The sequence below is a fragment of the Scatophagus argus genome, chromosome 23 (genome assembly GCF_020382885.2).
Source record: "Scatophagus argus isolate fScaArg1 chromosome 23, fScaArg1.pri, whole genome shotgun sequence".
Classification (NCBI taxonomy): Eukaryota; Metazoa; Chordata; class Actinopteri; family Scatophagidae; genus Scatophagus; species Scatophagus argus.
This window is the reverse complement of record NC_058515.1, coordinates 15824554-15847180: the sequence shown is the minus strand read 5'-3', so window position 1 is coordinate 15847180 and position 22627 is coordinate 15824554. Positions and strand designations below refer to the sequence as shown.

Here is a 22627-nt window from a genome sequence, read left to right as displayed (position 1 = left end):
CAGGTTCATCTTTGTCTCCGTCTGTCTCAGTCCACCGTTTTACTGCACACAAACCAATGAAGAGCTCAGAGGCATTTAGAGAAAAATATCTGTGGTTTATTTTGTATAAAAGCGGAGCGCGTCGTCCAGCAGGAGGCTCGCTTCACCTTCCCCAAAACCAGACCAGGCTGGAGGAAACGCTGGCCGACAGCCGCGGTTCGACTGAAGCGATGAGCCGACGTCACGTTTCATCTTCACTCCGTCACATTTTATTCATTTCCATCAAAACACCAACTTCAGTTTGTTTTCCAGTCAAAGAACTCCGATTTAAAGGAACCAACATCACAGCTGCAGACTCTTAATGTGAAATGTTTACAGGAAGTGCTGAGCTCTAATGTTTTATTCCAGGTTTTCTGCCAACACTTCCTGTAAATAGTTCAAATTAAAAGCTACTGATGGCAGGCAGGCTGTAAGACTCTTAATGTGAAATGTTTACAGGAAGCTTTGAGTTCGAGCCACTTCACGTGGATCAGGAGAAAGAGTCAGGTGAAGCAGCTGGCGTTTGTTCGTTTGAACGCACAGAATCGAGTGTGATGCTCACATGTAAATAACTTAAGCCAAACGACCACAAACAGGAAGGAAATCAGTGGAGGTCGTGAGAGCAAAATCTGCGGTCTGTTCCTTTAAATCAAAGCAAAACAAACAAACAAACCAAACAACCCATCAGCTTCAGTCGAACGTCTTCTGAGCACAGAATAAAAAGCAGCTGGACGACCGCGTCAGAGTGACAGGAGGAAGAGTTAAGACTTCATCTCACAGGCAATCGATAACCAATAACCAATCAATAACATCTGATCAGCTTCATCAACAAGGAGGTAATAAAAAAACAAGGGTGGGGGTTACAGTGGGAGGAGGAAACAGCTCAGATTTAAACTCCACAGGAACATGAGAGTGTGTGTGAGTGTGTGTGTGCGTGTGTGTCCATGTGTGTGTGGGGTCATGGTGCCAGGTGTCGGGTTCGGCTCCGGGGTCAAAGGTCATCAGATGCCCTGCCTGATGCTCTGGATGATCTGGAAGATGGCTGCAACACACACACACACAGAAGAATTGATTATTGATTGGCTTTTGAATGTCACATCTTCAGTGCTGAGACGACGTTCAGACTCGATCGACTCGGCGACGACTCGATGGAAAATCAGTCGTCGGGTTTCGATCAAACGGCTGCTGGCTGCAGCTTCTGACAGTTGACTTTTACAGTCGAGTCGATTTTTCAAAACCAGGTTCAGGTGTGGAGGAGGGACAAGCGAGGACGCACAGGTGTGTCCCCGCCCCCTCGTCCTCTGAGCACCTGAGCTGCGTTTACGGAACAGAAACCGTGACGGACGACTCACGTTTCTGATGTGTTCATGACTGATGTGAGAGGATCGGACGTCATGCTGTCCTCACCACATGCCTTCAGGTGAGTTCACCTGGATGTGATGTCACAGTATGTCCCGCTGCGAGCTCAACTGAAAGACGCTAGACTCACCTGATCCACAAACCACGAAGACAAACAGAGCGAGCAGCCACGGACCCACTGGAGATTTCTCCTCGTTTACCGGCCGCTGAAACACACACACACACACACACCTGTTAGTTCTGCAGCTCCAGCCCTTCATCAGTCAGTCAACAGATGATCAATCAACGACGAGCACGTTGCTGCCTTTCTGGTTCCCCACGACGACCGACTGACCGAGACACCCGAACGCATCAGGTGTGTTTTCTGATCATTTCAAAGGAAGTTCTGGGCAGGTTAACTCTGAGAATAATCACTCAGCGCCGCACGTCCGTCACTGCAGACGAGCAGCTTCATCCACCCGAACCTCCTGGGTGAAGCTGATGAAGCAGGCTGAGACGAGCTGCTCGCCTCACGCCAACACAGACTGGAACCACGTGACGCTTCGCAGAAACCAGCACCAAGAGGTCTGAGGAAACTGACTGCTGTTAGCCAGCAGCTCGGACACACCAGGCTGACCCGAGGAACCACAACCCGGACCCGTTTCATCCAGGAACAGACACAGGGCGAGTCTGAGATGCTCCGTGGACATCCTGACACCTGACTGAACACAGAGACCACACCTGTTCCCTCAGAGACATCAGTCGGTGATGATCCTGTCCCGGACACTCAGCAGGCCAAATCCTCACGTCTAACGAACACGACCTGAACGTGCAGCAGCTGATCTGCACTAAAACGATTCCAGACCTTCAGCACGTCTTCGCGCTTCAATCACACACACGCGAATCGCCTCCGCCCACCGCAGTGTTTACACCGACAGGAGACATTTCACCAAACGACCCGAGACAGTGGAGTGTGTGTGTGAGTGTGTGTGTGTGTGTGAGTGTGAGTGTGAGTGTGTGTGTGTGAGTGTGAGTGTGTGTGGGAGTGTGTGTGGAGCTGAAGAGCGGCTTTAAGGCTGCCGAACAACAGTCATAACCAGCACATTCAGAGCAAAACCACATGAATGTCGCGGGCTGCGTGTCCCTGACGGGTGTTAGCCAGTCAGCACAAACCGAGGGACAGTCTGGGACCGCTAACCGTTCACCCGGGATCGATAAGGATATTCAACACATGAGCCTGCGCTGAGAAAACGGCTCGCTAGCAGCTGCTAATGCTAAGGCTAAAGACAGCTGAGAACAAGCTGCGTCGCGGCTTGTTCGCACTTTAACCACCCGCCGACCTGACAGCGGCGGTCCTGGGCGCTTTAACCGGCGCGTGTGTGTGATATCAGAGCGGCCGTTAGCCTGGCTGACGGTACCGAGGTTTTCTGGACGTGTCCCCGCTGTGTGATGGTCTTGCTGTGCCGCTCGTTCGCCACTTTCATCCGCTGCACCGCCGACATGTTTCAGCTTCAACGACAGAGCAGGAGCAGGAGGACGGAGAGCCGGGGACAACCGGGCGGAGGAGAAGGTGGAGGCGCGCTGGTACCAGTGGAAATGCCCCGCTGGAGGAGAACCTCTGTCGGGTTGGTGCAGGTAGCGTCCGACTGAAATGCTAAGTGTGAGCTGGCTGCTAGCCGAACGGGCTAACCCTGAAGCGACTGGACCGGTCACGTGACAGAGGACAAAAAAGATATCTCCCTGCTGCCCCCTGGTGGTGGGAAGGAACGCAGCCATGTCAAATGATTACAGAGCGTGGCCTCAGTGGCCACTTTGTTAGGTACACCTACATGAGATTCAGTGGTGTTCGTGGTCATGCATGTGAAGTGCTGAAGTAAAAATTAAAAACATTATTAATGTAGTTCAGAACAGCACAGCCAGCACGTGAGCAGGAGCACATTGCAGAGGTGTGTGTGTCTGAGCAACAGGTAGGTTTACCTGTTTGTGCTCACAGGCCTGTGACTGCAGAAAGTCTGAATTACAATCTGATTGGGACGTTAACACATCTGGCTCAAACATCTGGCTTGTTTCATAATAAAGCAACATGAACCAAGTGAAGTTTCTCTTTTATTTTACTGCTTCCTGCAGTCAGACTGCAGTTGGTCCAAGCACACACACACACACTCTCTGCATGTTTAACACATGTTCGTCTCTCTCTCTCACACACACACACTCACACACACACACTGTCCTGCTGGCTGTGTTGAAGCCAGGGGTCGGAGGTCAGAGGTCATCAGTAGGATTCCAGAGGAGCGTCTTCTGCCTCTGACGTCTACCTGTGTCTACCTCACTACAGGTGTGTTTCTTTCAGATTAGTTCGTCATTAGCAATGTTCCAACATGGAGTCTGACTGGTGGGCCCTGGAGGTCAGAGGTCATGCAAGGTCAGCTCAGGGTCACCCGCCGTGACCTCACATGTCTCGGTCATCGTCACAGAGGACCGACAGTCTGAAGGACAGGGGTCACCGTGGCAACAGGGCTCTAACAGCCCAGCCCGCTGATGGAGCCAATGCGGTCCATCTTCATCCCGAAGCAGCCCCTCCCTCCAACCATCGAGTTCCTGCTCCGCCTCCTCATTTTGGTCTGTCGCTGGAGGAAGTCGAGGAAGAACCGCGGCACCGCCTCCTGTCTGCCAGCCAATCCCCTCGCAGCGAAATGACTCGCAGCCTGTCCCCTGGAGGAGGACACTGAGGGGGGGTGGGGCCGACCGGCAGAGCCCTCCGTGATGTCATCAGAGGTGGGCGGCGCCAAGATGAGAGACGAGAGACGAGAGCCGAACAGAGAGTGTAAGACCTGGAGGACCAGAAGGTTTACAATGTGAAACTGATCTGTTATTGGTTCCTGAAGTTAGATAATCAATAACTTGGATGGATGTTGACAAAGGATGAAGATCAACATGACCAAACATATTGGGTGAAGCGGTGGAAGTCAGGCGAACAGGAAACGAAACAAGATGAAAAGAAGAAGAAGAAGATGAGGAAAAGATGAAGAAGTGTGGGAGGATGATGATGCTCAGGATGAAGAACACGAGGCAGGTGAGTTCAGAGGACGAAGGCGCTGAAGACCAAGATGACAACAGCGATGAAGATGACGATGGTGGTGATGATGGTCTCCACAGACCTGTGTGTCGTGGCGCTGAGGTGAAGGTCTCGACTCCACGGCAACAGTGAGGAAGAGGAGGAGGAGGGGAAGGAAAGAGGAGGAAGAAGAGGACGAGGCAGCCATCTTGGTTTGGAGGGGAAAAGATCCAAAATGAAGACAAAAGAAAATTAGATTCAGTAAATAACGCGTCACCATGGTAACAATTATCCTGTACTCTGACAGACTGGTTGGAGCTGCCGCAGACTGCAGCGCCTCCTGCTGGTTGGAAGAGTAAACTGACTGTTACAGAAACGTAGAAAATGTAGAATATAAGGATCACTTTCTGATCGGCAACAAGTTGAGATCAGTCATTAAATCAATCATTTCATACAGAGCCAAAGCACCTTCGGATGGAAATGTGTGTAAATCTCATCAGGGGCCCCAAACCATCAGGGGCCTCAGGTGGACTTCACAGTGAAAACTCCTCTGCAGGTCCCATATGCTGAACCAAACTGAGTCGGTTTCACGTGGGGCCCACAGTGGATCCATCAGTTCAGAATCTGGATCAGAGTACTGAGCACCACATGGTGGACACACAGAGACACGCAGGTTGGACGTGTCTCTGTGTGTCTCACCTTTTCACCTGTTTCAACAGGCGGAGCAGCCAATCACAAAGCTTTAACAAACTGTGACGTGATCCGAGGCGCCTCAGAGCCAACTGAAGACCGGACGGGTTCTCGTTCTGTCGTGGTGCTGGATGAGATGAGGTCTGACGTTGCCTTTGCCTGCACTTAGCTTTGCTGCTAACAAAGACAACCTGCACTGTGGTAACCTGAGACGTTTTATGTAGCAGATTCGGTTGTGTGATGTGCAAAAGCTGCATTAGATTAATGAGGTTGTCATTAGACTGGACTGATGGAGCCACAAAGATCAGCTAAATTCACTTTATTGATCCCTTCGATGCTCCTCCCACAGCAGTACGACTAAACACTGAACTGTACCACATATGAAGTACAAATACACTCATGACTTGGTAAAGTGAGTAACGGGACATTAAAGAAACTTACTGACACAGAAAAGCAGGAGGGAAATATTCCAACAAAAGTCCAAATTCAAAACAAAAATCCCAACAGCCTGCAGGAGGTTCTGCTGGTCGTCGATCAGGAGTTGAACCTTCAGAAGTTCTGTCCAAAATGTCCTTCAGGAAGACGAACTGACAACCGCTCGCTCTCAGACGAGTAGTGAAGTCTAACAGGTTTTCATGTTTTTGTGAGTGGAGTTTGGTGTGTTTCTGTCTGTCCTGTCTCGGTGTCAGGACGGGTCGCTGATCTACGTCCACATGACAGACGAAGGCCTTTATACCACTCAGGTCTGTGATGTCACACATTCTTACTGCGGTTACCCCCGGCGACGGGTCTCTCTCTCTCTCACACACACACACACAGTGTATGGATGAGACAAAGATAGAAGAACAGTGCATGTGTGTTTGAAAACACTGAAACATGGAGGGACAAAGAGACAAAAATATCAGCCAATCAGACGTGAAGGTTAATCAAAAAGAAATCAAAACTTTGTTCACAAGAAAAAGAATCACTTTTCAGTCATGTTGAGGGCCCCATGAGGACCTGTGAGGTCCTGAGAAGCTACAAGGGGTCTGAGGGACCGTTTGAGATCAGTTCGGCCCATCAGACGGTCTCTGATGGGATACCAAAGGGTCCTTGAAGAGGGACCTGGTGTCCTGGACGGGTTCTAACAGATCCTCCAGGGGTCCCTGAGTGGTTTTACTGCTGATGGAACCTGAAACATTCACACACATTCATTCAGAGGCTGATTACAGGCCAGACAGCCAATGAAAACAAGAGGTCAGAGTCGTCCTGTTGACTGATTCACATCAGCTCTGTGGTCCACCTGGAGGCTGCTGGAGCTGCTGGGAGCCTCTGGGCTGCTGGGAGCTTCTGAGCTGCTGGGAGCTTCTGGGCTGCTGGGAGCTTCTGAGCTGCTGGAGCTGCTGGGGCTGCTGGAAGCTTCTGAGCTGCTGGAGCTGCTGGGAGCCTCTGGGCTGCTGGGAGCTTCTGAGCTGCTGGAGCTGCTGGGAGCTTCTGAGCTGCTGGGAGCCTCTGAGCTGCTGGAGCTGCTGGGAGCCTCTGAGCTGCTGGAGCTGCTGGGAGCTTCTGAGCTGCTGGAGCTGCTGGGAGCCTCTGAGCTGCTGGAAGCTTCTGAGCTGCTGGGAGCTTCTGAGCTGCTGGGAGCCTCTGAGCTTCTGGAGCTGCTGGGAGCCTCTGAGCTGCTGGAAGCTTCTGAGCTGCTGGGAGCCTCTGAGCTGCTGGAAGCTTCTGAGCTGCTGGGAGCCTCTGAGCTGCTGGAGCTGCTGGGAGCCTCTGAGCTGCTGGGAGCTTCTGAGCTGCTGGAGCCTCTGAGCTGCTGGAGCTGCTGGAAGCTTCTGAGCTGCTGGAGCCTCTGAGCTGCTGGAGCTGCTGGAGCCTCTGAGCTGCGATTCAGTCGTCTACTCTCAGTCTGCAGTAAAACATCCTTTCATCCATCACTCGCTGCATTTGGAGTCAGCGTGTTCACTTTGGGCCACTTTGTGCCTCACCCACAGTGCAGGCAGCAGGAAATGGACGCCGCTTAGCCACCTGTACAAGCTGCTCCGCCCACAGCCTCACCTGGCTGAGTGACGAGATCGACCTGTTGGCGTGTGTGTGGTCGGTTACAGCTGATGATGCAGAACTCTGACTGAGTGGAAGTCAGAGGTCATCGGTTTGCTCTGGTTTGGGTGTCAGACACTTTGTCGTCGTCTGTTGGGGTTTCTGAGTGACGAGTTGGCGAGGAGATTCTCGCCGGGTTGGTGTGTTGTGTGTTTGTGTGTGTGTGTGGCGCTCGCGTTCTGTGCTGCGATTCGAACCGTTAAACGTTCTCTTTTGAACTGTTAGAATCTGTGGATGTCACGTTATTGTTCGTCCTCTCTCCGTCTCTCCGTCTCAGACCATCGTGACCCCTGACCTAGGTCAGCCCGCCCCCTCGTAAACTGTTGCCGCGGTGACCGGGTCTTCGTTAGAAACTATTTCCTGTGGAAGAGGGCGGAGCTACATAAGTTCACATCGTCCGAAGGATAGGTGTGTGTGTGTGGTTAATGACCCCCCCGTCGTCTTTGTCCCAGACAGACAAAACTCCGCCCCCCATTCAGTCTCTGACGTCATCAAGCTCGCACATAAAACACACACATACACACACACACACACACACACGGAGGAAGAATAGCTCATCAATCACCTTACTAGAGAGAAAGAGGTCGCTGATCACAAAAACATGCCTGAGTGTGTGTGTGTGTGTGTGTGTCGGGTGACACACGAAACATTCTCACCCCCCCGACAGCAACACACACACACACACACAAACCAGGTTAAATGGAAAACTCCAGGACAGCATGAAGGAGAAGCCAAAAGCTAAAGAAGAACCTCCCAGGATCTTTGAGTGCTTGAAAGGTTTTATCAGGTCTTCAGGAAGCCTTGAAGGGCCTTGAAGAGACACACTGTTTTAACACATCATTGTATTTTAGTGTTTATTTTTGCTTTGCTTCCTGTCCCACCTGCCAACATGGAGGGCTTTATGAGCGGTACTGCAGCCGGCCACCAGGGGGCGAAACAGATGTGTGTCTGTCAGCACAGCCAGAGACCAGTTAGTGGGCTTTAAACAGACAGAACCAGAACCAGCAGCTGAAGAAGTCCGAGCGGCTGGTCACTGGAGTCCACCTCCACTCACATGTCGTCCTTCTGTCTGAAGGGAGGACAAACATCAGCTCGCCGCTTCAGTAAAACTTCTCACACGGCTGCTGGTCATCACCAGGCAACACGCTGCCTTCGCCCCAAACTGCTCCAACCAATCAGCATTGACGTCACACCAGAGTGTGTGTGTGTGTGTGTGGACATGCATAATGGGGCCGAGTGTGAGAAATCTTCACGAAACTTTTTCTTTCCACAGCCAAACTGAAGTCAGATCAGCGTGTGTGGAGTCCAAACCCTGCAGCTGAGCCAGGAAACGTTCACAGGGTTGAGTCTGCACAGCCTTCAGGTTCCTCCCAAGCGTTGTGCGCCACCTAGTGACCAGTTTGAGTAGTGCACCAACAGAGTAACTCTGTTTCAGACACATTAAAATACTAAAACTAATTTTTATGTCTGGTAGGCTTACAGTCGCTCACACTGGCTAAGCTAGCGCAGCTAAAAGGCAGCTAGCTGAGCGTCTGCAGTGACACAACAGGTACGCCTGCTCTGTTGTTACCTCAGGACGGATTACAAACAAACAAACTCCTTCTGATGTGGTTTCGCAGTGACAGATGTGGTTCCTTCGTGCTGTTGGTTCCTGGTGGCAGACAGAACCGCAGTGTGGAAGGTTCTGTTTAAAGGTTTTTATGTTTCAATGTGTCCCACTGGAACAAAGAGTCAAACATCACACAGCAGCCAAAGCTTTGGAAACATTTATTCCACAGATGAAGCCAGAAAACACAAAGACGTCGTCATGTTGATAATAAATACAATAAAACTGTGTGTGTGTGTGTGTGTGTGTGTTAAGCAGCTCGTGGGCTGTAGTACGGCAGAGCTCTGATGAAGGCGTCCAGTCGACTGCTGAACAGCTCGCTGTCCAAACTGTGAGCCGAGTTGCACACTGGGTTCTTCACGATGTACTCCACATACAGCTGAGAGAGAGACAGGCAGGCAGGCAGGCAGACAGGCAGACAGGCAGGCAGACAGACAGACAGGCAGATGCAGAGTTCACACTCTATTTTAATGATTGATTTCATACAGATTGTGTTTTCAGCTTCTGGACATCTTAAAAATCCAACTCTAAGTTTGGTTAATGCGACTGATTCTGCAACATTTTTACTTCAGACGGCTGGTTTGTGTGTGTGTGTGTGTGTGTTTCTTACGTTGCTGTATATGTGCTGCAGGGTCTCTCTGGCGTTGGACACAGACAGGTCTGTGTTCATGACGAACCTCAGTCCAGTGGGAGTCTCATAGTAATGAAGACGGTACTTGCTGGTCTGAAAGGACAGGAAGCCCTCCTTCCTGAGGACAGACAGGCTGCTAAGGACCACAGACAGGCAGACAGGCAGGCAGACAGACAGTACTGAATGCACCTCAGTACATTTATTCAACTGCTGTACTTGAGTTTGGAGTAACTCGTACTTCCTATTTCATGCTACTTTCATCTCAGAGGTACACATTGTACTTTTACTTCATTACGTTTGCCTGACAGCTTCAGTTACAGATTTACAAAATCTCGACAGTTTGTGAACGTACAGGTGAAGCCACATTAAAAGAGTATTTTCACCACGGACAGACAAGGATACATGTCCAGAGGAGACATCTTACTGACGAATGAACGGATGGAGAACAGCATCCCATACATCAGCTTAAACTCCTGCAGACAGAAGACACAGACAGCTTCACTTCACGGAGTCTTCACGGAGTCTGGATTGTGTTTTCTGAAAACCTTGTGTCCCCTCACCTCCTCCTTGGAGATCCCCGCCTGCTTCTTGCGGTTCCATTCGTTATAATACAGGCAGTTGCCATTGCGGTCAAATATGTACAAGTTATGGACCGTCATCTGAAACACACACGAGTTGAAGACAGCTGTTTTACCATTTTAGCGGCACAAAACACACGAACAGCACGTACACAATCTGAACGCACTGAAACAATGGAATCAGTGTTCAGATTGTCCGGTGGAAAACGGCCAGCAGACTGACTGTTACCGAATCAAAACTTAATTTAAACTAAGCATTTCCTCTCACAACAATAATTAAGAGGCACCAGAATGCGCATACCATCCTTAAATACGTCTTAAAGGTGAGTTTTATGAGACATTTTACGAAGCAGCAGTCGTGTTTACCTTCCCTTCCTGGTTCCTGCGGAGTTTAGGACCCCGCGGCAGGGGTGTCCGCTAACATGCCACCACAAAACTGTTTTATTAACATCCACATATACGCTTATCGCAGTGAGACAAAAACAAAGATAAAATATAGCGTACTATTTAATTCATTAATAACATACGGTTTGAATGATTTGCTGGTAACGCATACACAAGCCAACTGCGTAACTTACTCATCTAAAGAGAACAGCGTCTCTCCTCACTTTGGCAGATGTTGTCACTCTTGTTTTATTTTGTCTCCATGTCATAATATTAACTCGAGCTGAACACCGCAGAAGTTTAAATTTATTTGTACTGCACCAAATCACAACATGTTTTATCTCACGACGCTTTTCAAACAGGAAGCTGCGTCATCTAAGCCGCCTCAGATAAAGCTGTTTAAACCATAAACCAAACGTCTTCTCGTCACTGCCATCACTGTTCCTCTGACTGTATGTTTCACTGGATTTCAGCGATAAAGTTTAGAAACGCAAAAAAACCCATTTCCCATGATGCTTTGCGTGGTCTGTTGCCAGGATACGGCACACTGCACTCAGAAATAAGCTGCGTTCGCTAACACGACTTCAGACGAACAGCGTTTATGGCGAGTTGGGTCGTCGTTATATTTTACATCACTCACGTCGTGTGTCTGTTGGCTCAGACGGTTTGAAGCCTCCCGCGCTTCGGTTTGTCGGTAGTCGTTTGATGGCTGGTGGCTAATGTTAGCTGGAGGAGGAAGAGTCGGTAGACAAGCAGACAAACGCTCGAGGCGGCACTAAAGCTTTTCCGACCAGGAGTTAAATGTGTGTGTTCACCCTGCGATCCGTCAGCGGCCCATGGAGCGACCAGACCGGGGCAGAGACACCACACTGCTGAAGAACCAGCCGTACGACGAGAGCCTGGAGGTGATCGACTCCGAGGAGGTAGCGAGCGTCTACAGCCCGCCTCCCCACAGACCGCGACAGGTAACACCCACCTGGCCGAAACCGACAAGGACAGCAGGATCTTCTGCTTTATGAAGTAAAAATACTGCAGTGTACTGACATGAAGTGATCCTCTATTCCTTTAAACTACGGAAACACTGATTGTACAGAGGTGTCACAGAGTGGCGCTTCTTTCTTAACAGAGGATCTTTGGCAAAGTGTTGTTCATCACTAAATGAACAGGAATTAGTGACGTTGATCTGATCTGAGCTCAGAGTTGATCGTTTTGTTTGATTACATCGATGCTGCTGTGTCACCTGATGTCACTGATTTCTGTTGTTTCAGCCAGAGTCTCAGAGGAGCAGGAAGGGGCGTGGCCTCATGGCAGCCAACAGCGGCAGTGACGAGTTTGATGAAGACCACAACGAGCCACCAGGCAGGTCTGGGGTCGGTCCACACGAGGAGGACGACGAGGACGAAGAAGAGGAGGAGGAGGAGGACTCCGATGAAGAGGACTCTGACGATGATGACGAGCCCAGCAAGGCTCCAGAGGGGGCGTACGACCCCGCAGACTACGCCAACCTGCCCGTCAGCACGGAGGTCAAAGAGCTGTTCCAGTACATCACACGGTGAGGAGTCTTCATCATGGATTCATCTGCTGAATCCCTTCTGTCACTCAACTCACTGACGACTAATCGATCCACTAATCCATGACTTCACTGATCGATCAGTCCCCTTCAGCAGCTCTCACATGCTGACTCACAGATTTCACTCTTCAGTAATCAGCTTTTGATAAGAAAGTCTCACAAGTAGTGGAAATAATTTGGCAGCCAGCAGTCTGTCCATCGTCCCGGCTCAGAGGACAGATGTTCATAACCAGCGCTGAGCACATGTCCTCTGTTGTCTCCTCAGCTACAGTCCTCAGTCCATAGAGCTGGAGCACAGCCTGAAGCCGTTCATCCCGGACTTCATTCCTGCTGTGGGAGACATCGACGCCTTCCTCAAGGTATGAACACTTGCTGTCACAGTGTGAGGGCTTTATGGCTCTGAACCTGAGCTGACTGCTGCCCGTGTGGCGTTCAGGTGCCGAGGCCGGATGGGAAAGCAGACAACCTGGGTCTGTTGGTTCTGGACGAGCCCAGTGTGAAACAGTCGGACCCCACGGTGATGTCACTGTGGCTGTCAGAGGAGAGCAAACAGCACGGAGCCACTGAGGTACACACCTGTCTCACACACCCTGTCTGTCTGCCTGCCTGCCTGTTTGTCTGTCAGTCTGCCTGCCTCCCTGCCTGTCTGCCTCCCTGCCTCCCTGCCTCCCTGCCTGCCTGCCTGTCTGCCTGCCTGTCGTCCTGCCTGCCTGCCTGCCTCCCTGCCTGTCTCCCTGCCTGTCTGTCTCCCTGCCTCCCTGCCTGTCGTCCTGCCTGCCTGCCTGCCTGTCGTCCTGCCTCTCTGCCTGCCTGCCTGTCTGTCTGCCTGCCTGCCTGCCTCCCTGCCTGTCTCCCTGCCTGTCGTCCTGCCTGCCTCCCTGCCTGTCGTCCTGTCTGCCTGCCTGTCGTCCTGTCTGCCTGCCTGTCGTCCTGCCTCCCTGCCTGCCTGCCTGTCGTCCTGCCTGTCTCCCTGCCTGCCTGTCGTCCTGTCTGTCTGTGCTGTTCCAGTCGGTTCAGTCTGTCCTCGTCCTCCTCTGCAGCTGAAGAAGGTGACGAGTGTTTCCAGTCCCCAGCTGAACCCTCGTCCAGTGGACAGCTGGGTGGAGAGCATCAGCGCGCTGCACCGCTCCAAGCCGCCGGCCAGCGTCCATTACGGCCGAGCGATGCCCGACATCGACAGCCTGATGCAGGAGTGGCCGGCCGAGCTGGAGGAGCTGCTGGGCCGCCTGCGGCTGCCCGCCGCCCGCCTGCGCTGCGGCCTGGCCCGGTACGCAGACATCATCTGCGGCCTGCTGGACGTCCCCGTCTACAGCAGCAGGATCCAGTCTCTGCACCTGCTGTTCAGCCTCTACCTGGAGTTCAGAGACTCGCAGCACTTCACCCGCAGAGCTTAGACAGCCTGGACCACCACACCGAAGTCCACGTTCCGGTGTGAGGCTGAGCTCTGGCTGCTGGTGTTCAGACCACATCAGACTCGGTGAAGTGGCTCCACACTTTGTTGTTCCTGATGATAAACCGAAGCTAACGAGTGTCTGCAGTTTGACGTGTGATCAATCTTCTTGTTGTCTTTCAGTTTCTTTCCTGGTTTCTCCAGGAAACACAACAAAAACAAATGTTTGGTTTTATGTGCTAACTTGGAAACAAATGAAATGTAAATGTCTCTTTGGGGACCGTCAGACGGGGTCAGACGGGGTCTGAGTGACTTCAGGACCATTTCGTCTTTCCTGTTCCTGTGTGATGCTTTCAGCTCCACCTAAACATAATAAAAAGTTATTTGAATGAATTTATTTTTGCAGTTCTTTTGTCCAAACAGAAAAGTCAGATGTTCTCGTTCTGAGTGACACGTCATATTTCATGTACACGTCACGTTAATTTCTGTAAAAACTCGACTGTATGATAAATACTCAGTTCAGTTCATTTAAAAAACGCCTCTTGTTCCCACAATGCACCGCAGTGTTGTTGTTTGAAATGTCCGTCCATCATGGCGGCCACCGACTGCGTATTCCGCAGAACCCTGACCCGGTCCAGACCCGGTCCAAACAAGGTATAACCCGCATCGTTCTCAGCACCGTCCTGATCAGATCCTCACTGGTTTGTCGGTGTTGTAGCTGTCTGTGCCTCCACGCAGCACCAGCCTCTGTGCGGTGTCTACCAGACTCCATTCAGAAATCCATCGATTTAACGTCGTTCTGCCTGTTCGCTGGACGCTCATCCCACTGAATATGATGCGATGTGTTTTGTGCGGAGCAGTCAGTTTGTTCTGATTCTGACCGCGGGAAATGAGATTTGTAATCATGGATCCCTCGTTTTCCCTTAAACTACTGCGATGTGAATCGCTGAGAACACAGGACAGTCGTGCGTGGGCTGTGACGCTTTGTGCAGAGATGTGGAAACCTGCTCAAATGTGTTTCTTTTAGCTGGCAGTTCCGTGCAAGTTAAATTAGCTGATGTTTGAATGGAGTTTGGCGGGAGGTTCACGTCCCTCTGCCTGGTCACTGAAATAACAACATTAATGTTGTAATAAACAGGACTGAGTTTGTATTTAACGGCTCGGGCTAAACGCTTTAGTCATGTTTAGCCACCAAATGGTTTATTTTTAGCTAAAACTAATAAGTGTGTTGTTTGCATACTGATTGAACGGCTCACTTATGATTCACTTTTTATTTTAAGGAATTTAGCCTGAAATAGTTCAGCTTTAAGAGAACACGTGTGTAACACGTTTATAGCTGCAGAATGTGAACTCTGTTCTTCGTTCAGTTCGATGCTTTTATTGTGAAAAACCTGTTTGTTACAGGAACACACACACACGTTATCTTCAGACAGCAGTTTCCCCTCGATGTCCACACTGAACCCCAGAGTCCTTCATGTCCGTGTCCTCCTGTGTGTTTGTCTTCCAGACGTCCTCGTCCTCTCCTGCCGTCTGCAGGGAGTTTGTGTATGTGGTGGACCTGCAGCGCTACAGCAGAGACCAGGGGTCCTCGGTCTACTTCCCCCAGGCTGTCCTCAGCGGTGAGACACGGGACGGGACAGGATGAACCCACAAAGCCACACTTCCTGTTGTGTGCATGTGCTTCGATGCAGTGAACTGGTCTGACTGGTCTGTGTCTGGTTGGCTGCTCCGGTGTGTCCAGGTGATGACCTGTATGATGTCACGCTGACCGACGGGGACTGCAGGCTTCGTGTGACGCTGGATCCCGGTCTGAACCGGCTGGTGGAGAGGAACGTCTTGCAGCCCGGGTCGGTGCTCCGTAACGCCAGCTTCACCAGCGCCATGGCCGCTCAGCTCCCAGCATGCCGCAGGGCCTCTGGACAGACAGACAGGTGAGTTGGGGCAGGTGGACTGAGAGGCTGTGAGCTCAGCAGCCAGGCTGAGTGTTTCTGCTGCTGCAGCTACAGGCTGCTGAGGGCGGAGGTCGCGGACGGGGACGAGGACGACGCGGTCGGGGGGCTCGAGGTGGACTCGCTGCCCTGGTTTGGATCGTCAGAACCCGCAGGTCAGCGCAGGTTTGAGTCAGGTGAACTAAACGAGCAGAGAGACGATGTGCCGCCTCACACTCCTGTGGTCGACCCCTCAGGTGCCCTGCTTCCTCTCAGAGCCAATCGCAGCCTGTTTCTCCCTCTGTGGAACACTGTGGACTACAGCGGGCAGGTGTGGAGGGAAGCTCCGCCCACTGAGGAGGAGGACGAGGAGGAGGACGAGGAAGGTAGACATACTGTGTGTGCTGACATCATGTGCTGCTGATCTGCTCCCTGAGTGAAAAGATAAAACAATTTCTACCTCAAAGTCTGTGCAGTAGACTTTAAAACGGTTGTTAATAAAGGTACTGTTAGCAAAGTGTGTGTGTGTGTGTGTGCGTGCGCGCGTCCGTGTGTGTGTGTGTGTGTGTGTGTGTGTGTGTGTACAGCAGGACGTCACGCCTCACATGTCAGCGTAACGCAGCTGCGCGAGTCCTTCCTGTCTGGTCGTCGGGGTGTTGCCAAGGGCGTCATCCACCATCAGCTGATCGTACGCATCATCAACAAGTCACACCTGATGTATTATGGGAGAACAGACAGGAACTGTGAATGTCCATATAAGGTGAGAGAACAGACGCTGAATGAAGGAGGACCGCAGGTAGAACCCTGTGGAACACCAGACTGTATTGACTCTGTGTGTGTGTGTCCAGGCTGTGCTGGAGGTGTGCGACCGGACAGGAAGTGTGTGCGTGGTGTTGTGGAACAGTATGTGTGTCAGGTGGTATCGCAGTCTGAAGCCTGGTGACATCATCAGCCTGAGACACTACAGAGTCAAACATCATTACCAGGCTGAGCCCGATGACATCGGTACACACACACACACAGTCATGTTAATGATACACCTGTGACTCAGGTGTTTGTGGTTCCACCTTAGTGTACCGAAGCTGGTTGAATGAGGACAGACCCGTCACTCTGTTCATGTTGTTCTGTCTAGAAATCAGCGTGAACAGCAGAAACCCTGCAGCTCACATCTGTGTTCTCCCAGAATCCTCTGTTTCACCTGAATGTCTCCCACCTGCACCCACCTACAGCTTCTGCACCAGGTACACACACACGCACGTGCACATGCACACACACACTCACAAACTCTAACACACTCTTTGTCTCTGTCAGTCAGGAGATCCTGGACTGTTGTCAAGGCGTTGTGTGTGATGTCATCGGCCTGCTGACGTTCACAGGACGACCTGAGCGAATCAGGAGCAAGGGTGGGGGTCGCCATGGTGACTGGGATCATACTGCATACCAATAATTTAATGCCTTTTTTCACAGTTCCACATGAACACACCAGTCTGTCCGTGTGCTCTCATTGGTAGATGGCAAAGGGGCGGAGCTTTTGGAGTATCGTTGGCTGCGGTTGGAGGATGGGACCAGCTGTCAGCCAATCATGGTGAAGCTCTTCTCCACATCTCAACCTGAATCGCACTGCAAACTCCACCCATGTAAGACACACACTCACACACACTCACACTCACGCACACACACACACACACACACACACATGCACACACACTCACACTCTCACACACACACACTCACACTCTCACACACACACACTCACACACACACACACACACGTTCAGTATCAGACTGCAGTTACGCGGGCCTCCTCGGTGCAGTAGAAGTACGCAGCAGCAGAAAACTCAAATTCTTTATTGTCTTTTCACACATGCAGAAACATGAGGTGGAACAGAATGAGTTTCCCCGTCCTGATATAAACCCAATAACCTACAAACTACCTAATGTAAAAAGTTTGGTGTGTCTTGTCGCTGGACGTCTCTGTGTCCGTCCTCAGTGTCAGTGGTCGTCTGTACCAGACTGAAGCTGGTCAGAGCGGCGGATCGGATGGGCGTCGGCTTCTACCTGACAAACACGACGTACACACAGGTGTACTGCACAGGTACCACACTGCACACAAGTCAAGCGATCGCTCACAGTCACTCCAGCGTAAGATGACACGTCAGAGAGCGTTACTTCATGAGCTTGTCTGCTCGTTCTGATTGGCCAGCTGATCTCTGTCCTGTCTCCTCATTGGCTGACTGGCAGGACTGGGTCACCACTCAGAGATGAGTTATCGTAAGCTCCGCCCGGTGCGACACTTCCTCCAGTGGCTGCGGGGCCAGGATGACGGCCGGGTGCTGAGCAGGGCTCTGATTGGAGGATTCTTCATCCACCCGCCTCCTCCCGTCTCCTTGGAAATGTTCATGAAAGACAGGAGAGGTGAGCTGTCCGTCAAAACCTCTTTAGAACGTGAACTTTCCTTTGAGTTCTTACAAACGTGTGTGTGTGTGTGAGGTCATCTCCAGGTGAGCCCGGTTTCCTGCAAGGGGCGGAGCTTCACAGGGAGCTGGACAGGCTGTGTTACCGGGAGCGACGCACCTTCTGTATCCAGGCCTCTGTTGCCATGGTTACGTACAGCCACAGAGGGGAGGTGACTGTGAAACACACATCCTGCACAGTCAGTTGTTTTGTTTGTTTGTTTGTTTGTTTGTTTGCTCAGTGACTTCACTCTGTGTCCCTCAGGAGGATCGCTGCTTGTTTTGGACACATCGAGCTTCATCTCTGTCCTCGTCCTCCCCCACCTCGTCCTCCCCTCTCCTCTTTAAGTCCTCCCCTCACCCGTCTCCCTCCTCCTCCCTCTCCTCCTCCCCCTCTCTCCTGCTGCCCCTCCCCTCCACCCCCCGCTCATCCAGACCTCCCCTCTCCTCCTCTCCCTCGCTGTCTCCGACGTCTCCGTCCTCAGCCGTGAGTCAGCTGACGCCGCGTCCTCGGGACCAGCGAGTCGGGTGAGACTTTGTTCTTCTCGTTGCTTCTCTTCGCCCGGTTGTTGTCAGTGGATCTACAGTCCGTCTGTCTCAGCAGGAAGTCGTGGAAGAGGAAACAGCTGCTGCAGGCCGACACGCCGAAGAGGAGGTGAGCGCCGAGGGCGGGATGATGGGCTTGTTGATGACAAAGCGCCCTGTGAGCTCCGGCTGTGAACGTTGGACTGTCCCTTTACCTGAGCTGTTGTCTGTCTCCTCAGACGTCCGTCTTTCACCTTGCAGCCTGACGAGACCAGCAGGACAGGTAGACGAGTCGGATCTGTTTGTGTCCTAATCCTGATCCAGAGATCAGCCGGTGACAGCAGCGGCTGCGCGTTCCTGAGCCGTCCAATCACAGCGCTGATCAATCTGTCCGCAGTCGTCCTGTTCGAGGCCTCCATGGAGTTTCTCGAAAACGCAAACGCTGATGAAGACGACGACGACGATGATGCGGCGTCCTTTGTCACCGCCCCCCTCTCCCCCGCCTTCCAGCCGGTCGCCGTGGAGACGCTGCCCATGCGTTACAACCACGCCCACAGGGAGGAGCAGGCGGGTGCCGTGGCGATGGGGGGGAGGGCGTCTGCCTACGGGAAGTTTGACTCCGCCTTCGAGGATTACTACACCCTGAGACTGAGAGGTGACGGCACACGGCGTGAAGGTTCTCTCTTGGAACCTGCGAGTCTGCTGTGATTAACACACACGCATGTGTGTGTGTGTGCGTGTCTGTGTGTGTGTGTGTGTGTGTGTGTGTCTCTGTGTGTGTGTGTGTGTGTGCAGCTCTGTCAGATGCTGTGATGGTGGACGTCGTCTTCCTCCCTCACTCCTCCTCCTCACCACCCGTCCTCCAACACTCCAACACCTGGACCTCCATCTTATCACATGGGGCCTTCTCCTCACACACACCTCCACCTTCACCAGGTGTGTCCACATACACACACGCACACACAGAACCTGATTTAGTTCAGATTTGTATTTAATCCGTCTGTCTGTCTGTCTGTCTGTCTGTCTGTCTGTCTCTCAGCTGACCTCATCGGCATGGCGGCCCAGCTGTCCAATCAGAGGCTCGTGTGTGTCCTGGAGGCGTGTCACCTGGGCGGAGCCACGACCGAAGTGATCCTGAGCCGAGCGTTTCCCCTGAGCGACTGACGCGCTCCGACCTCCTGGTGGCTGATGGGAGTCGTAGTTTTCCCGCCACACGCTGACGCACTTCTCTGATTGGTCAGCGGGATGCTGGGATGTGTAGTTCAGATGTGTGACCTGCTCGGCCCGACGAACTCCGTGTTTCACACACTTTAAACAATAAAGTGACACATTTCAGTTTTGACGTGACGTTTCGCTGCCACAGACTGTTCCCGCATGTTGTTTCTGTGAATGTTTTCATATTCCATGTGTTTGTTGTCTCTGTGGTTTGTTTACTTGTTGTGAGTTCAATAAATCCTCCCTCACTTTGGTCCATAATGTTACTCTCTTAAATCTGGACTGCTCTGGAACCTGTCTCACCTCCTGCGTGTCTCTCAGCTCACGGGTTCCTGCTTACAGGTTCTGCTGTTGGAAAAGGTTCAGTGCAGGAAGAGAACTCAGACTGTGACTCTGACTGGGTGGAACATGAAGAGTTTTAATACACAACATCAGCAGGCTGACAAAACCTTAAATCACAAGAACAAATCTCAGACTGCAGCCTCCAGCGCTGGACTGGACAGACGTCATCACGTCCACCACGTGTTGGATTGTCAGGACACGCTGGGCGGGGCCTGGGTGGAGCCTGGGCAGAGCCTGGTCTGAGTCTGGGTGGAGTCTGGGCGGAGGCGGTGCTGTCGCTTAGCTGCGCAGGCTGTGTCTCTGGCAGACGAAGCGCATCATGGTGGAGCAGTGAATGTCGTTAAGGCGTCCGTCGTAGTGAAGGTGAGCGCAGTCCTCGTCTCCGGGGCCGAGACCGTGAGACGTCCAGCTGTCGGGCTGTCCGGGTCTCCACCGCCTGGAAAAACACACATGAAGTCATGAAGCTGAAAGTCCTGGAGTTCCTGATTGGTCAGCTGACAGAAATGATCGAACAGTTTTTTCTCCTCATCACACACGACCAGGCTGGATCAGGTACTACCCTGTACCCCGCCCCCACAGGCCCCCGGCGGGCAGCCCGAGTCCGCCTCAGACACAACAGGTGGAACATCTCACCTCCGGTTCATGACGTACGGCGTCTGGTTGACCCACTCCCACTTCCCTGTCCTCTCGTCAGTCAGACCCACCCAATAGAAAGTTCCCGCGGTGTGATGGGTCACAAAGTCCTGAACCAGAGAGACAGACAGACACAGACGGACACGCAGCTGATTCACATTCACAGGCTGTTGGAACTGGTTTCAAAGGTGATCCACAAGGACCAGGTCTGGGCCCTTGGCTGTTGACTCTACACACACATCATATATCATCTGTAACAGACAGACAGGCAGACAGACAGACAGGCTGTCTCACCCACTCCTCATCAGTTGTCAGGATGACCAGGTGAGATTCGTGTCCGTTGCACCAGTCCCTGGCGTCGTTCCAGGTCTTGGGTGTCCGACTGAAATAAAAACAGCTGGTTTCAAAAATATCCCAGTCCAGAGGACAACAGCCGTCCGCTAACGACCCTGGGAGACAGACAGACAGACAGACAGACAGACAGACAGACAGGGAGATAATGAATTTACAAAGACTGTCTCTGTCTTCTTTTTCTTCACTCCATTTTATATCGCAATCAGGATTGGACTGATGTGCGTCTTCTGTGTGCGTCTTCAGTGTGTGTGTGTGTGTGTGTGTGCGTCTTCAGTGTGTGTGTGCACCGTTGTTGATCAGGCGCTCCAGAGAGCATCTGAGCTTGGCGACCGTCCTGCTGATGGAGTCCAGAACTGACAGCTGCTTCAGCGCGTCCGACACTGAACACACAAATACACACAGCATTTACACAGGAAGTGAGCGCACTGAAGATGCTGAACTGAGTGTTGCTGAGTCATTTTGGTTTTGCTGAGTCATTGTGCTGCTGAGTCATTGTTGTGTTGCTGAGTCACTGTGGTGTTGCTCTGCAGACAGACCTGAGGCCAGCTGGTCCCTGTTGGTCTCCACAGAGAACTTGAGGCGGTGGACGTCTCTGGCTGTGTCTGGGAAAGAGGAGCAGTAGGTTGGACATGTCTCACAGCCTGTCCACTGACCACAGGGACAAAGACAGACACGTGTCTTACCTCTGGTGAGCTGCTGCGAGCTGCTCAGAGACTCCGTCAGGTTGGAGACACTTTTCTCCACAGACCACAACCGACTGGACGTCCCCGTGCCTGCACACCAACACAACATCCGTCTGTGTGTGGAACAGCTCACTGTGTGTGTGAGTGTGTGTGTGTGTGTGTGTGTGTGTGTGTGAGTGTGTGTGTGTGTGTGTGTGTGAGTGTGTGTGTGTGTCCTCACTGCTGGCTCCCAGCGCGATGATCAGAATGAGGATGACTGTCGCCGTCAGAGCAGGAAACAACCAGCGTCTGAACCTGGACACTCCTGAGAGAGAGACAGGAGGAGGCTCTGACAGACAGACGGACAGACAGACAGACAGACGGACAGACAGACAGACGGGCAGACAGACAGGAGATGACATTTTAACAACAATATTCACAAAGTGCTCCTTGTTTCTCATCCCTCAGCCCCTGAGCCACATGCAGAGACAGACAGACAGACAGAGAGACAGAGAGACAGACAGGTACCTTTGTTCCAGAAGGAGCTGCTGTCATCTTCAGTGTCATCGTGGTATTCAGTCGTCATGGCGATGTCCTCTCTCCGTCTCTCGTGTGTGTCTCCCACTCGTTCTTCTTCACAGTGAAGAAGAACGAGTCCAAATAGTCCGTCGCTCCAACATCCAAACCTCGAACTGAGGGTCAATGGCCGCCAAAACGACCTTTGAACTGGAAAACAGAGTGTGTGTGTGTGTGTGTGTGTTGAGTGTGTGTGTCTGTGTGTGTGTGTACGTGTCTCTGTGTGTGTGTGTGTGTGTGTGTGTTGAGTGTGTGTGTGTGTGTCTGTGTGTGTGTCTGTGTGTGTGTGTGTACGTGTGTGTCTGTGTGTGTGTGTGTGTACGTGTGTGTCTGTGTGTGTGTTGGGTGTGTGTATTGTGTGTGTGTACGTGTGTGTCTGTGTGTGTGTGTGTGTACGTGTGTGTCTGTGTGTGTGTTGGGTGTGTGTGTGTATGTGTGTGTGTGTGTGTATGTGTGCTGTGTGTCTGTGTGTGTGTGTGTGTGTGTATTGTGTGTGTGTGTGCATGTGTGTGTGTGTGTGTGTGTTGTGTGTGTGTGCATGTGTGTGCGTGTGTGTGTGTGTGTGTGTCACTCTGTCAGTTCAGACCAGAGTGTCTTCTG

The 22627-nt window shown here is 52.0% G+C and overlaps 5 protein-coding genes across 15 annotated transcripts; 1 reads left to right on the top strand and 4 right to left on the bottom strand.

The window, feature by feature from the left end:
* Positions 1 to 74: 74 nt before the first annotated feature.
* Positions 75 to 3514, bottom strand: zgc:85858 (uncharacterized protein LOC405879 homolog). Its single transcript, XM_046380788.1, has 3 exons — positions 2775 to 3514; positions 1508 to 1583; positions 75 to 1060 (listed from the first exon to the last, which is right to left on the bottom strand). The coding sequence occupies exons 1-3, from the start codon at positions 2856 to 2858 to the stop codon at positions 1020 to 1022; spliced, it is 201 nt and encodes a 66-aa protein (XP_046236744.1). The 5' UTR covers positions 2859 to 3514; the 3' UTR covers positions 75 to 1019.
* Positions 1844 to 22145, bottom strand: LOC124054581 (asialoglycoprotein receptor 1-like). Of its 3 annotated transcripts, none has more exons than XR_006842400.1 (9): positions 21980 to 22145; positions 21693 to 21800; positions 21473 to 21562; positions 21326 to 21391; positions 21077 to 21169; positions 20730 to 20884; positions 20436 to 20545; positions 20003 to 20238; positions 1844 to 1854 (listed from the first exon to the last, which is right to left on the bottom strand). XR_006842400.1 is itself a non-coding variant. In XM_046380768.1 (9 exons), the coding sequence occupies exons 1-8, from the start codon at positions 22035 to 22037 to the stop codon at positions 20082 to 20084; spliced, it is 837 nt and encodes a 278-aa protein (XP_046236724.1). In that variant the 5' UTR covers positions 22038 to 22145; the 3' UTR covers positions 19859 to 20018; positions 20052 to 20081. The 3 variants fall into 3 exon arrangements, 2 of the variants coding, with proteins under 2 accessions (XP_046236724.1, XP_046236723.1); XM_046380768.1 differs by lacking the exon at positions 1844 to 1854 and having other exon boundaries at positions 19859 to 20018; positions 20052 to 20238; XM_046380767.1 differs by lacking the exon at positions 1844 to 1854 and having other exon boundaries at positions 19859 to 20238.
* Positions 3558 to 4734, bottom strand: si:ch73-265d7.2 (C-type natriuretic peptide 2). Its single transcript, XM_046380789.1, has 2 exons — positions 4515 to 4734; positions 3558 to 4187 (listed from the first exon to the last, which is right to left on the bottom strand). The coding sequence occupies exons 1-2, from the start codon at positions 4689 to 4691 to the stop codon at positions 3876 to 3878; spliced, it is 489 nt and encodes a 162-aa protein (XP_046236745.1). The 5' UTR covers positions 4692 to 4734; the 3' UTR covers positions 3558 to 3875.
* Positions 8931 to 11147, bottom strand: trappc1 (trafficking protein particle complex subunit 1). 4 transcript variants are annotated; one of them, XM_046380786.1, is made up of 5 exons: positions 11020 to 11147; positions 9978 to 10076; positions 9820 to 9890; positions 9397 to 9535; positions 8931 to 9165 (listed from the first exon to the last, which is right to left on the bottom strand). In XM_046380786.1, exons 2-5 carry the CDS (start codon positions 10074 to 10076, stop codon positions 9037 to 9039), a joined length of 438 nt encoding a protein of 145 aa, XP_046236742.1. In that variant the 5' UTR covers positions 11020 to 11147; the 3' UTR covers positions 8931 to 9036. The 4 variants fall into 4 exon arrangements, with proteins under 4 accessions (XP_046236742.1, XP_046236741.1, XP_046236740.1 ...); XM_046380785.1 differs by lacking the exon at positions 11020 to 11147 and adding an exon at positions 10574 to 10721; XM_046380784.1 differs by lacking the exon at positions 11020 to 11147 and adding an exon at positions 10362 to 10430.
* LOC124054571 (RPA-related protein RADX-like) lies at positions 11209 to 19713 on the top strand. Of its 6 annotated transcripts, none has more exons than XM_046380746.1 (22): positions 11209 to 11344; positions 11648 to 11931; positions 12215 to 12308; positions 12386 to 12517; positions 14847 to 14958; positions 15081 to 15270; positions 15346 to 15443; positions 15525 to 15653; positions 15855 to 16027; positions 16116 to 16272; positions 16400 to 16508; positions 16579 to 16685; positions 16779 to 16904; positions 17258 to 17362; positions 17509 to 17682; positions 17769 to 17893; positions 17986 to 18248; positions 18322 to 18375; positions 18485 to 18528; positions 18643 to 18900; positions 19041 to 19181; positions 19285 to 19713. In XM_046380746.1, exons 1-22 carry the CDS (start codon positions 11216 to 11218, stop codon positions 19407 to 19409), a joined length of 3129 nt encoding a protein of 1042 aa, XP_046236702.1. In that variant the 5' UTR covers positions 11209 to 11215; the 3' UTR covers positions 19410 to 19713. The 6 variants fall into 6 exon arrangements, with proteins under 6 accessions (XP_046236702.1, XP_046236701.1, XP_046236703.1 ...); XM_046380745.1 differs by having other exon boundaries at positions 15340 to 15443; positions 15858 to 16027; XM_046380747.1 differs by having other exon boundaries at positions 15340 to 15443; positions 16579 to 16670.
* Positions 22146 to 22627: the final 482 nt, after the last annotated feature.